The sequence below is a fragment of the Coregonus lavaretus genome (genome assembly GCF_964263955.1).
Source record: "Coregonus lavaretus genome assembly, chromosome: 22".
NCBI lineage: Eukaryota > Metazoa > Chordata > Actinopteri > Salmoniformes > Salmonidae > Coregonus > Coregonus lavaretus.
In genome coordinates, this window is record NC_140009.1 from 34,429,705 (window position 1) to 34,443,755 (window position 14,051).

Below are 14,051 nucleotides of genomic sequence, written 5' to 3' on the forward strand. Positions count from 1 at the left end.
CTGGAATCTGCTACACCTCAACCCGGAGTTACCACAGGGATTTACTGCACCACGGTAACTGACGTTAAATGACTGGACGTTGTAGGATAACAGAATTTTTTTAGACAAAATGTTATATCAACCTGTAATTTGTTACAAAGAAACCCGTAATATGTATGAATAGTTTTAATGTAGTATCAATACACTGAATATTGGAGAGTATAACTAGATGTATGTATTGGTGTAGGAGATAGTGGCACTGCAAGAGAACTGGGGTGACCTGCCAAATAGTGAGACCTGCAGTATGGCAACGCTGTCCATAAAATGGGAACCAGTGCCAAATAGTGATACCTGGAGTCAACCTTGCAACCTATTCTGTTAGCCTAGGAGGTATACCTATGTTGGCAAAGACTAAAGACATTGCCCTGCTGTGGCAACATGTCACAAGTGTGTAAAATAATCCAATATCTTCCCATCCAAGTTTACAGTGGACAGACAAAGACTTTCCCATTCAATATGAGCTGCACCATAAATCGAGGGGAAAACCTTTAAAGCTGCAATATGTAACTTTTTGTGCAACCCAACCAAATTCACATAGAAATTTGAGTTATAGATCTGTCATTCTCATTTAAAGCAAGTCTAAGAAGGGGTAGATCTGTTCTATATGCACTATTTCTATGCTTCCCATGCTTAAGTTGATTTTGTACACCAGCTTCAAACAGCTGAAAGTACAATATTTTTGGTTATGTAAAAGATATCTCACAGCGGTTTAGATAGTACAACTATTCTCCACACTATACTTGCTTGTTTTGTCACATAAACTGAAATTAGGTGAACTATTAGAATTTTAGCAGCCAGGAAATGGTGGAGCGATTTCTGCATAGTGCATCTTTAATATAAGGCCACTACAAAGGGAAATGTATTGTATATCAGCTCAGAAAACCAAAATGTTGTAAATAATATATATAGAAATATATATTTATGCTGAAGTTACTTGTAATTTGAGGGAAGAATGATTTATGCACCTGTTATAATCCAATGGATGGAAGGAGAGAAAATATGCTATCATTAGTCATAAGTCAGGTCATGTTTTTATTCAACTGTTATTCCGTTTATTTCCATTCATGTAGATTACACAGATTTGTCGAGGGCGGGAAACCGAATTTGTTAGAAAAGTGGCTAAACATTCTTCTTTCTTCCCTGCAAATTTTCTCTTAAAGGGCAATTCCATCACTTTTCAACCTCATTTTCAATATATCCAGCACAATACCAATGTCTACATATGTGAAAACGGCTCATTCCTACGTTTTGTAGAAACAAAAATAGAGTTAAAAAGTTATACCCAATGACATCAAAAGTTAAAATATTTTAAAACAGTGATTTTCAAACACTATGAGATTCGCGGTGAAGTGGCTTGAAACTCATTGCAGGTTTTGAAAATCACTGTTTTTCTTACTTTTAATCCTAGCCTGTGATGTCACAGAGATTTTATTTAGGACCTTTCTTCTTATCTTTTTAACCACGGATCATAGAAATGTGCTGTTTTCACATATGTAGATACTGGTATGGTGCTGGAGATACTGAATATGAGGTTGAAAAGTGGCGGAATTGCCCTTTAACACCTGTGTTTGTCATGCACTGAATATTACCATTCTGGTTTATGTAAATACACAAATATTTATTACTGTGGATGTTTTATACTGTTATAGAGAGAGAAGTAAAAGAGTAAAACAAAGAATTTTTAGATCTTGTTCCTCAAAGATTTAGCTTTACGTTGTTTTGTATTGTATAATAGAACAATAAAATTTATATTTTCAATTAAGTTGGCATGGAAATCAGTATTTTTCTCCTTGGCAATGGATGCCATTTGCTGGTCATATAGTTTCTGTGCTTGGGATGATATGTGAGAATAAAGGCCCATCCCTGGGTGTCCCAGTACTAATCCCATTACTTAAAAAACGCAGCAGTAGCCTTCCCACAGACAGCACACACACACACACACACACACACACACACACAAACACACACACACACACACAAACACACACACACACACAGACACCCACGGACACACAGACACACACTTTAAAACCACCCTATTGTAATATCAAACCCTGCAGTGCATCAGCTCTCTCACACACAAACCATACATCCCTGCCTATCTACTCCCAAACTCCACTCCCCAGAAGGATCCCAATTCCCGGAGACCAGGCCACATAGCTGAACTATTAAATAGGATTTAAACAGCACCAAATGTTTTGCTTCATTTAGTTAATGTCGGAAAACAATTATGAAACAATAGAAGAAATCATGAAAGACTGCAGACGTCCCGCACCCCACCACCCCACGCTCCCCAGCCCCCTGGCAGTCAGGCCTTAGCTTAACCACAAGAGTTTGGAAGGCACCCTAATAGTTTCCCCCAGGCTAACCCAGCCCACCGCAGCACAGTAAGGGGCTATGGAGGGTCAGCCAGGCCGAGCACCCACCAAACACACTCAACTGTCCTGTCCAACAATACACACCCGCACCCTAAAGGTCCAGCCATGGGAACACAGGCAGTGTTACTGAAGGGACAGTCAGACAGACAATCAGCCAGTCAGGGGAAGGAGGACAGCAGCAAAGTATGGTAACACAGGGTCACGTTGGAATGAAGTGAGGAGAATATGGGACTACAAGTGACTACTGATGGAGCAGGAGGTCTTGAGGCGGTTTGAAAGAGACAGAGATGCTCTGGAGTCTAGTTATTACGCCAATATGACTGATGGAGAAAGCTAAGAAACAAATAGAAAAACAAGTGAAAAGGAAAAAAAGTCTACACAACCAAAGAATGTTGAGAACCTAAGACAGACAGAGAGAGAGAGAGAGAGAGAGAGAGAGAGAGAGAGAGAGAGAGAGAGAGAGAATGAGAGAGAGAGAGAGAGAATGAAAGAGAGAGAGAGAGAGAGAATGAAAGAGAGAGAGAGAGAGAGAGAGAGAGAGAGAGAGAGAGAGAGAGAGAGAGAGAGAGAGAGAGAGAGAGAGAGAGAGAGAGAGAGAGAATGAGAGAGAGAGAATGAGAATGAGAGAGAGAGAATGAGAGAGAGAAAGAGAAAGAGAATGAGAGAGAGAGAGAGAGGTTAAAACTGCCTGAAAAAAAGCAGGACAGGGTTTAACTCCCAGGCCAGTCATGAGGGGAGGTGGTGGAAGAGGTGGTGTGTAAAGGGGTCTGACATCGTGGGAGTGCTGAGGAGTCGGTGGTAGAGGGGCTGGTGGGGTTGGGGTGGAGGGATGGAGGGGGTGTGAAGTGGTGTGAGAGAGAAGTGGGAGAGGTAATGAGGTTGGGGTAAGGGGTAAGGGGGTGTGAGAGGGAAGTGGGAGAGGTAGTGGGGTTGGGGTAAGAGGGTGTGTGAAGTGGTGTGAGAGAGAAGTGGGAGAGGTAGTGGGGTTGGGGTAAGGGGGTGTGAAGGGGTGTGAGAGAGAAGTGGGAGAGGTGGTTGGGGTAAGAGGTGTGTGAAGTGGTGTGAGAGGGAAGTGTGAGAGGTAGTGGGGTTGGGGTAAGAGGTGTGTAAAGTGGTGTGAGAGAGAAGTGGGAGAGGTAGTGGGGTTGGGGTAAGAGGTGTGTGAAGTGGTGTGAGAGGTAAGTGGGAGAGGTAGTGGGGATGGGGTAAGAGGTGTGTGAAGTGGTGTGAGAGGGAAGTGGGAGAGGTAGTGGGGTTGGGGTAAGGGTAAGGGGGTGTGAAGTGGTGTGAGAGGGAAGTGGGAGAGGTAGTGGGGTTGGGGTAAGGGGGTGTGAAGTGGTGTGAGAGAGAAGTGGGAGAGGTAATGGGGTTGGGGTAAGGGGGTGTGAGAGGGAAGTGTGAGAGGTAGTGGGGTTGGGGTAAGAGGGTGTGTGAAGTGGTGTGAGAGAGAAGTGGGAGAGGTAGTGGGGTTGGGGTAAGGGGGTGTGAAGGGGTGTGAGAGAGAAGTGGGAGAGGTGGTTGGGGTAAGAGGTGTGTGAAGTGGTGTGAGAGGGAAGTGTGAGAGGTAGTGGGGTTGGGGTAAGAGGTGTGTAAAGTGGTGTGAGAGAGAAGTGGGAGAGGTAGTGGGGTTGGGGTAAGAGGTGTGTGAAGTGGTGTGAGAGGTAAGTGGGAGAGGTAGTGGGGATGGGGTAAGAGGTGTGTGAAGTGGTGTGAGAGGGAAGTGGGAGAGGTAGTGGGGTTGGGGTAAGGGTAAGGGGGTGTGAAGTGGTGTGAGAGGGAAGTGGGAGAGGTAGTGGGGTTGGGGTAAGGGGGTGTGAAGTGGTGTGAGAGAGAAGTGGGAGAGGTAGTGGGGTTGGTGTAAGGGTTTGTGAAGTGGTGTGAGAGGGAAGTGGGAGAGGTAGTGGGGTTGGGGTTGGTGTAAGGGTGTGTGAAGTGGTGTGAGAGTGAAGTGGGAGAGGTAGTGGGGTTGGGGTAAGGGTAAGGGGGTGTGAGAGGGAAGTGTGAGAGGTAGTGGGGTTGGGGTAAGGGGGTGTGAAGTGGTGTGAGAGAGAAGTGGGAGAGGTAGTGGGGTTGGTGTAAGGGTGTGTGAAGTGGTATGAGAGGTAAGTGGGAGAGGTAGTGGGGTTGGGGTAAGGGGGTGTGAAGTGGTGTGAGAGAGAAGTGGGAGAGGTAATGGGGTTGGGGTAAGGGGGTGTGAGAGGGAAGTGTGAGAGGTAGTGGGGTTGGGGTAAGGGGGTGTGAAGTGGTGTGAGAGAGAAGTGGGAGAGGTAGTGGGGTTGGTGTAAGGGTTTGTGAAGTGGTGTGAGAGGGAAGTGGGAGAGGTAGTGGGGTTGGGGTTGGTGTAAGGGTGTGTGAAGTGGTGTGAGAGTGAAGTGGGAGAGGTAGTGGGGTTGGGGTAAGGGTAAGGGGGTGTGAGAGGGAGTGTGAGAGGTAGTGGGGTTGGGGTAAGGGTAAGGGGGTGTGAAGTGGTGTGAGAGAGAAGTGGGAGAGGTAGTGGGGTTGGTGTAAGGGTGTGTGAAGTGGTATGAGAGGTAAGTGTGAGAGGTAGTGGGGTTGGGGTAAGAAATGGTGTGAGAGAGAAGTGGGAGAGGTAGTGGGGTTGGGGTAAGGGAGTGTGAAGTGGTGTGAGAATGAAGTGGGAGAGGTAGTGGGGTTGGGGTAAGGGGGTGTGAAGTGGTGTGAGAGTGAAGTGGGAGAGGTAGTGGGGTTGGTGTAAGAGTGTGTAAAGGGGTCTGTCATTGTGGGAGTGCTGAGGAGTCAGTGGTAATTAGCTCAATTAGTGACAAAGGCAGTGTAATAAATACCGACTTAGTGTCTGGGTCCCTGCTGGCCTCTCCCCGCGCCGCCTGCCATGCCGCCCCGGCCTGACGGACAATTCATTAAACCGACAAAATACCCCACCATCCAGGCGTGACGCAGCGAGTTAGCCCCCTACCGGCCCAACCCATTGTTCTAATTGTCTGGGCTGGAGTCACTTTGTGGCTCTCCTCCTCCTTACCCCCTCCTCTCCTCCTCCTCATCCCCCTCTCCCCTTCAGAAAACCCATAGAGTTAATGCCCTCTACCTAACTCTCTGTAAGTAGGTGATCGGCAGGTTGTGAAAAAAAGAGAAAGTGTTTCCATGGGTCTGGGTGGGAGGAGGAGTGGTTGGATTAGGGGATGGAGGGAGGTTGCCTGGGAGTGCTGGGAGCAGCAGCGATTGGAATGCAGGAGAGATGAGTCCAGGAGCCTTGGATGCGGGACAAAGCGAGAGTTAATAAGGAAAGATTGAAGGGGTTTGGCGACAATGGGCCGCCACCCGAGTCGAGATAAAATTGCTTCCGCGGATTATTGGGGAGAGGGTGCGAGGGTTGTGGGGTGATAGTTTGTGTTGTGTATGTGTGCGTGCGCGTGCACGCGCACAGTGTGTGTATGCGTATGTGCATGTGTGTATGTGTGTGTGTTTTATTCAGAGTGTCTTGTATTGATGGCTGCCCCTCTGGTTGGGTGGGGAGCAGAGGACCGGGGGAGGCTAGCCGGCTGTTCCCACAGTCTGTTCTGCTGCCGCCACCTTTGACACATGGCTCAGGGCTCTGCCAGGCGGGCGGCGGGGAGAGAGCATGGTGGGAAACCAACACTCTGCTCAGGCGCAAACAACAACAAAAGGGGTGTATTCACTGGGAACCAAACAGAAAAAAACGGAATGAAACTGGATTTGTCCAATAGAAACTATTGTTTTGGTTGCAAAAAGTTTTCTGTTGCTAAACGTTTCGCAACTGTTTGCTACGGTGTGCAATAATGATTACACCCCAGCTCAACAGCTCCTTGCACAATATAAATCTAGTAGTGTCTGAGCAGAGCAGACCAGGCAGCCAGGGTAGGGAAGGCATGATCTCAATAACACTAGGGTAAAAACAACAACAACTCAACAGCTTCACAATATCAGTTCACCAGCATATCTCTGAAGTCAAGAGAGATAGGACAGAGAGGGAGAGGTTAGAGAAGAAGAGGAGGTGATATGACAGAGAGGGAGAGGTTAGAGAAGAAGAGGAGATGATAGGACAGAGAGGGAGAGGTTAGAGAAGAAGAGGAGATGATAGGACAGAGAGGGAGAGGTTAGAGAAGAAGAGGAGGTGATAGGACAGAGAGGGAGAGGTTAGAGAAGAAGAGGAGATGATAGGACAGAGAGGGAGAGGTTAGAGAAGAAGAGGAGATGATAGGACAGAGAGGGAGAGGTTAGAGAAGAAGAGGAGGTGATAGGACAGAGAGGGAGAGGTTAGAGAAGAAGAGGGGGTGATAGGACAGAGAGGGAGAGGTTAGAGAAGAAGAGGAGGTGATAGGACAGAGAGGGGGAGGTTAGAGAAGAAGAGGAGATGATAGGACAGAGAGGGAGAGGTTAGAGAAGAGGAGGAAGTCAGGGGAAAGAAAGAAGAGAGTAACAGGAATAAAGGAGAGTAGAGAAGGGATAGAGGGGGGGAGGTAGAGGAGAGTAGCAGAGCAGAGCAATTTACATTTACCCATAATCCTCTTGATGGAATTAACTCATTTTTTAACTGTCAATTCAATTAGTGTCCCAATACCTGAGGTTAACTAATGACTGTGTTTCCTGACTAAATTAATCTATTTCCCATTTTTATCCATTCAAAATAACTTAATTCAAACAATACGCTTAAATGGCTTTATAGGACCCTTAGCTCTGGGGAACAACTTAACAGACAACACTAGGGCCAAGAGCCATATAAAGTTAATTGAATAATGCCACTAATTAAGTAACTTGATAATTGGCCAAGACAAAACCACACTGGTCTCGGACTGTCCAATAAGGACTGACTGAGTGCCACTTTTTAAGAGAAGGGAGTATTTTCCAAAAGAGCACCTCCACTGCTGAAGTGTGTGTGCATAGCTGCAGGAAGTAGGGGTGCTGAAGCACTCCCTGAAAAATCTGATTTTAAAAAATAGTAGTGCACTGGGCCTTTACTAGTCTTGTATTAGCAGATTGATATAGCAAAAAATTGCAGCACCCCCACCCCCAAACTACTTCCTGCGGCTATGTGTGTGTGCACATAGGCCTCTGGTCAAAAGTAGTGCACTATATAGGGAATAGGGTGTCATTTGGGACCAAGACAAAGATAGCCAATGATATGCTGCTGACAGTGGTTGAACAGGAGCTGTGGGGTGCTTGGACTAAGAGTGGAGGAGAAAGAGAGCTGATGCACTACAGGGTTTGATATTACAAGAGGTGGTTTTAAAGTATGGTGTGTGTGTGTGTGTGTGTGTGTGTTTGCTTGTGTGCATCTGTGCGTACCTCTGTGTGTGTGTGTGTGCATGCATGCCAGTCTGTGTGTGTGTGTGTATGAGGATGGCAGCTGGGAAGCAGACACAGTGCAGAAGAATTGCACCCTAGCAACTGACCTTTCAGCAGATGGCAGCTCCGCAGTAACAGCCACCCTACATCACAATGGCCCCTGCCTGGTAACATCTCCATCACTCCATAACCCCTGTCACAGAGGATGAGATATGGAGGTTGTTATTGGGGGAATGACAGCTTCAGAGGGAAAGCAAGACAGACATTCAGTCCTCTTCACCCCTCCAGACAGATTCTATGAAACCACTGTTTCCCGTGAGTGTGTGTGTGTGTCTGTGTGTGTCTATAACCACTTTTTCCTGTGTGTGGGTTTGCAGTGCATAGTGAATCAGGGTGGGAATGTGGACAGACAACTAGGCCACTGTGAGCAATCAGTATGATGTCTGTGGTCAGGCTCAGTGCCTCGGCCGTGGTAGAGAGAGGTGGACTGAGAAGTAGGGCAGTTAAGGTAGGAGGGAGGCTTGGTTAAACACTGTGGTGTGTGTGTGTGTGTGTGTGTGTGTGTGTGTGTGTGTGTGTGTGCTGTAATAATTCATGGGGCATTACCGGCCCCCACACATACAGACCATGACCCCTTGATTATCTCTATTGGCTTGACGGGACGGGCTGCTCCTTCCCAGTTGGCCTGTTAGGATCTCATTCAGACTAAATCATCTTCTAAACCACAGGACTGCTGCAGAGATAGAGTCCTCAATGACAACACAGCTATGCTCGCTGAACAGACTTCATACAGCCTGCCTTGATGCTTGCTGTTCATAGGGAGGAATAGGAGCTCCGCTTTAAGTATTGTTTGGTGTAAGGACAGGAGTGACAAAGCAATGATGAGAGGGTTCCCGGCATTGTAATAAAGAAGACAAAACATGAAATATTGCATTGTAATTGGAACTATCAAATGGCATGTTTCTATACATTGATCATTTACAGACGTCTTTGTGGTGAAAAACTGTGAGCCTCCAACAGTAAAACGTCACTATACATTCTAGAGATTCTCTGGTATGCCATCAATGTCAATCTTCTGTAATGGAAGGCGATTACATGTGCGTGTGTTTGCATTGTTCATAGACATGTGGCAGAAATGTTAACAACTAGCAACTTTGCTCAATCTGAGCACTGAGTGGGTGGAGTCCAGATGACAAAATAGCATGTGTTCTCTACCTGTCTATCCAACTGTGGATCTGTGTCTACCTGTCTATCCAACTGTGGATCTGTGTCTACCTGTCTATCCAACTGTGGATCTGTGTCTACCTGTCTATCCAACTGTGGATCTGTGTCTACCTGTCTATCCAACTGTGGATCTGTGTCTACCTGTCTATCCAACTGTGGATCTGTGTCTACCTGTCTATCCAACTGTGGATCTGTGTCTACCTGTCTATCCAACTGTGGATCTGTGTCTACCTGTCTATCCAACTGTGGATCTGTGTCTACCTGTCTATCCAACTGTGGATCTGTGTCTACCTGTCTACCTACAACCTACCTCATCAATAGGGATCACACAAATGCTGGGAACATTCAAATATCAGTATATCAGTGGGATATTGTCTACATGCAACCCGCTGCAGAATATAGTTAGAGACAAAGAGGGAAAATTGTGTGTTTTTGGTTTTAATTACAACAATAGTAGGCGAGGGCTCAACTCTGACACACTAGTGCAGGAATGTTTATTTGCTGCAGTTTAGGAGCAATGGTGGCTTACAGGAACTCTGACACATTCCTGTGTCACTCTCTCTCTCTCTCTCTCTCTGACACACGCACGCTTATGCCCACATGTGAGTGTGTGCACACACACACTGAGACACACACACACGCGCACTAAGACACACACACACACACACTGAGACACACACATGCACTGAGACACACACACACACACTGAGACACACACACACACACACTGAGACACACACGCACTGAGACACACACACACACACTGAGACACACACACGCGCACTGAGACACACACACGCGCACTGAGACACACACACACACACACTGAGACACACACGCACTGAGACACACACACACACACTGAGACACACACACGCGCACTGAGACACACACACACACACACACACAACCACCCTGACCCTTCTAGTGCCTTTGCACATCCACTAGCACACACCTAAACACCTAATAAAAGTGGCGTCTCAAACATTAGACATCCTAATCTGACATTTCTGACATCATTATCAGACATTGTGATACTGTGACTGACTGCCCTAGAAGACACTAGCACAGCAATGACTCAGTGGGAGATGTTTAATGTATCATATCATTGACTACACACTCCAAAGCAGGAGAGCCTTGCTCACGAGTGTGTGTAACCAAATACACTTTTGGTGTAACTCTGTATGACTGTGCATTGAGTGGGTGTGAATTTGATGGTAAGCACCTTTTTCATCAGTAAGTCAAAGTTCTCAGGTCCCATCTGTTCTCCTCGCTGAAGTGTCTGGCAGCCGGCCCCTGTAAAGAAGACATTTCTTTTGGCACCGGGTTTTTAACGGCAGTGACACAGGGGACAGCCAACCACAGGAGCCACACATCTTCCAGTCAGCATGCATGCTGAGAACTGCTGCTTGCACAACTGGCCCTCCTCCAATACACACACAGGAGCGAAAGCACATGAACGCAGACATCCACACAGGCAGGCACACACACAGAAGGAACGTTCACACACACACACACACTCTCCCTGGTGCCCCACCCTTTTCTCACTGCTCTGTTCACCAAACTCTAATCGCTTCCAGAGGCAGAGTTATCCTGTCTCAGCCTGGCTGACAATAAGGGAAGTCCCAAATGGCACCCTATTCCCTATCCACCACCCATAGGGCTCTGGTCAAAGTAGTACACTATATAGGGAATATGGTGCCATTTGGGATGCAGTCAAGGTTTGCACCCACCAAATATGTCCTCTCTCTTTCACCAACTTTATCAGGGTCAGGACTCAAGTTCCTTTAATATTAGGTGATTTAACCTACTGAGGCCTAATATTGTGACATGTCAACATGGCTAACTAGTCCTTATGTAGGCCATCCTAAGCTTTTATGTGAGGCTGTCTGTAATTTAAATGTTTTGAATATAAAACTGTTATGAATGACTAACAATTGACGTAAAAAAATGCCGTCAGTGTAATGGCGATTCCCGCCATTTTCGCAGTTCATGATGCATCCACATAGAATTGGATTTCAGTTGATTTAGTTAGGTGATGTTTCCATTTATTACAGAATATAAAGTTCCAATACATTTTATTAAGCGCCTACCGTATAAAGGTGCAGAGAGGTGTATTCCATGCTGTTCTAGTGAGACGGTAAGAACCGCTCCACAGAGTTTTCAAACCGACCGCGGTCACCTCTCACCTGTTCAAACCACTGGTTCAAACACTTCTTCGTCACCTGTGTACCTAGGTCATATGATCAGTGACCTATCACCCCACGTGAGCCCCTAGAAGTGTATTTATTTTCTCTAGTGCAAAACAAGTTAAAACATCCCAAGAGAGACAACGCTGCTGCTACTCTGTTTACTATTTATGCATAGTCATTTTAACTCTACCCACATGTACATATGACCTCAATTACCTCAACTAGCTGGTGCTCCCGCACATTGACTCTGTACCGATACCCCCCTGTATATAGCCTCCCTACTGCTATTTTATTTTACTGCTGCTCTTTAGCTATTTGCTTTTATTTTTCTTAATTAACACTTTTTTATTTTAAACGTTTCTTTAAAAAACTGCATTGTTGGTTAAGGGCTTGTAAGTAAGCGTTTCACTGTAATGTCTACACCTGTTGTTCCATGGTGTGCGTCAACACCGATTGCCGAAACGAGACTTTCTCACTGTACCCCAGCATTTACCAAACTTGGTCCTTGGGACCCCAAGGGGTGCGCGTTTTGGTTTTTGCCTTAATTTGATTCAAATTATCAAAGCTTGATAATTAGTTCATTATTTGAATCAGTTGTGTAGTGCTAGGGCAAAAACCAAAACGTGCACCCCTTGGGGTCCCGAGGACCGAGTTTTGGAAACCCTGCTGTACCCCCCTCTGCTGTCCCAGCTAATAAACCAGTCAATGCTGACATCTAGCGAACGTCCACACAAAACGCACATTGGAAATGCACATGCGCACTGCTCTCCTGTCGGACGGAAGAGACTCATTAATTCTCCTCCCACTTCCGGCTCGTTCTCTTTCCAGCCTTCCATGCCACGATGGTAAGAGCTTTTCTGATTCTTCTACAGGCCGAGCATGTTGAATTTAAATATACAGACCAAAATACACCGGTGAATTTGTCATTTATTTGTAGAAAATACTCCTATGTAGTCCATTCTTCATAATTTTCGTAGAAAGGGTGTTTATATGTGGTATTTTAGTTCTACATATGGTTTGCTAACTAGCCACAACAGGCACGCGCTAACGTATATGCGTGTGCTTGATTGCCTGCTATGGGTCGGATGTTGAAAATCATGGATGTAAATTGTAAGCCGGGTGATCAGTTCCAAACTGTATATTATAGTAGTTAGGTGCATAATCAGTTTTAACATGTCTTCAAAGCCGTTAGAATAACTCGCTAACGTTATCAACATTAAGAGGATAGGAAACTAACTAGTAGTTTACCTTAACAAAGCCTACGAAATAAGTTTTTCCAAGGAGTAAACAGGCTTCTTCTGAGTGCGGTCGTTGTCAGAATGATGCGGCACAGATGAGTAGGGAAACTAGTATCTTTGAATGCAGTTGTTGAGATGTTAAATAAATTTCCCCAAGTATTGTAAGTTACATTTAGATCAGATCTGTGGAGAATTTACGTCACATGGTCTAGTCAGGTTGCAGGCTCACACAGTAGGTTCAGTGGTTATCTGAAAATAACTTCACATCTCCTCATCCACCTCTCCCCAGACTAAGAAGAGAAGGAATAACGGCCGTGCCAAGAAGGGTCGTGGACATGTCCAGCCCATCCGCTGTACCAACTGTGCCCGGTGTGTGCCTAAGGACAAGGCAATCAAGAAGTTTGTCATCAGGAACATTGTCGAGGCTGCTGCTGTAAGGGACATCACAGAGGCCAGCGTGTTTGACTGTGAGTAGCTGCTGAATGATGTCAAACATACAAATATCTAAGTTTTTTGTGGCAAATTGAAATGCATTTATCTGGTGCGTTGGGAGGATTATACTGGGGGAAATGTGAAAGTATCAGACAAGCGCTTTTGCATTTTTTTCCTGTACACATGTTGTGGCTGTATTATCAATGTTCTGGCCCAGCTGTGAGGTGCCGTTGATCTAACCTTGTCCTTATTGTTGTCCCCCCTCTCTAGCATATGTGCTGCCCAAGCTGTATGTGAAGCTGCACTACTGTGTGAGCTGTGCCATCCACAGCAAGGTGGTGAGGAATCGCTCCACCGAGGCCAGGAAGGACCGCACACCACCACCTCGCTTCAGGCCCAGTGTAAGTTATAGGACCTTAACTTCACTAGGCGCTGAAAGGAGTAAACGGCCTCAATAGTGCACCTCCCTTTAATCAAACTACTGGAAGTACTGGGTTTGATGCGATGGCAGAGATTATGGAAGAACGTGTTGGGTGGACTTCTACATTCCAAAGCCTAAAAATGTCAAGTTAAATTGACCTCAGCTAGTTAGTCAATTGACAAACTAAACTCATTGACCCATGGGGTGGCGCACAATTGGCCCAGCGTCGTCCAGGGTAGGGGAGGGAATGGCCGGCAGGGATGTAGCTCAGTTGGTAAAGCATGGCGTTTGCAACGCCAGGGTTGTGGGTTCGATTCCCACGGGGGGCCAGTATGATAAATAAAAAAAAAAATTATGCACTCACTAAGGCGCTCTGGATAAGAGCGTCTGCTAAATGACTGAAATGTAAATCTGAAAGCATGATCTGAATCTATTTCAATTCACCTAGTCTGGGACAGGAAGTTAAGATGGTAGACAAAGTGAAAGTAGATTGAAAGCATGTTATGAATATTTGACTAATTGTTTTTATTTTCTCCCTTCTAGGGTGGTGCCCCAAGACCACCTCCAAAGCCCATGGGTTAATGTGGTGGACAATCCTAAGGATTACTGTCATTTTTATGTGAAAATAAAAGTGATTTAACTGTACATCATAAGTGTTACATTTGTATACCACCTTGGGAGCAGAGCGAAATCTGAAACTTTATATTGAATATTCCAATGTAATGGAGTCAGAACATTAACACGTATTTTTATTGGACACAAAAAAAGTTACTTGGAACAGAGCTGGGTTGCATACCATAACATAATTTGATACTAAAAGTAACACTTAAGAATGAGGTAGTTT

General features: G+C 45.8%; 1 protein-coding gene across 1 annotated transcript; it reads left to right on the forward strand.

Annotated features, from left to right (window-relative positions):
- Positions 1-11,870: 11,870 nt before the first annotated feature.
- On the forward strand, positions 11,871-13,852 carry LOC311149991 (small ribosomal subunit protein eS26-like; the record flags this gene model as incomplete). The annotated part of the gene is given in 5 exon segments (XM_084187224.1): positions 11,871-11,906; positions 11,911-11,961; positions 12,644-12,821; positions 13,057-13,187; positions 13,751-13,852. Coding segments are annotated over 5 exon segments (435 nt in total). The 3' UTR covers positions 13,790-13,852.
- Between the last annotated feature and the right edge of the window lie 199 nt (positions 13,853-14,051).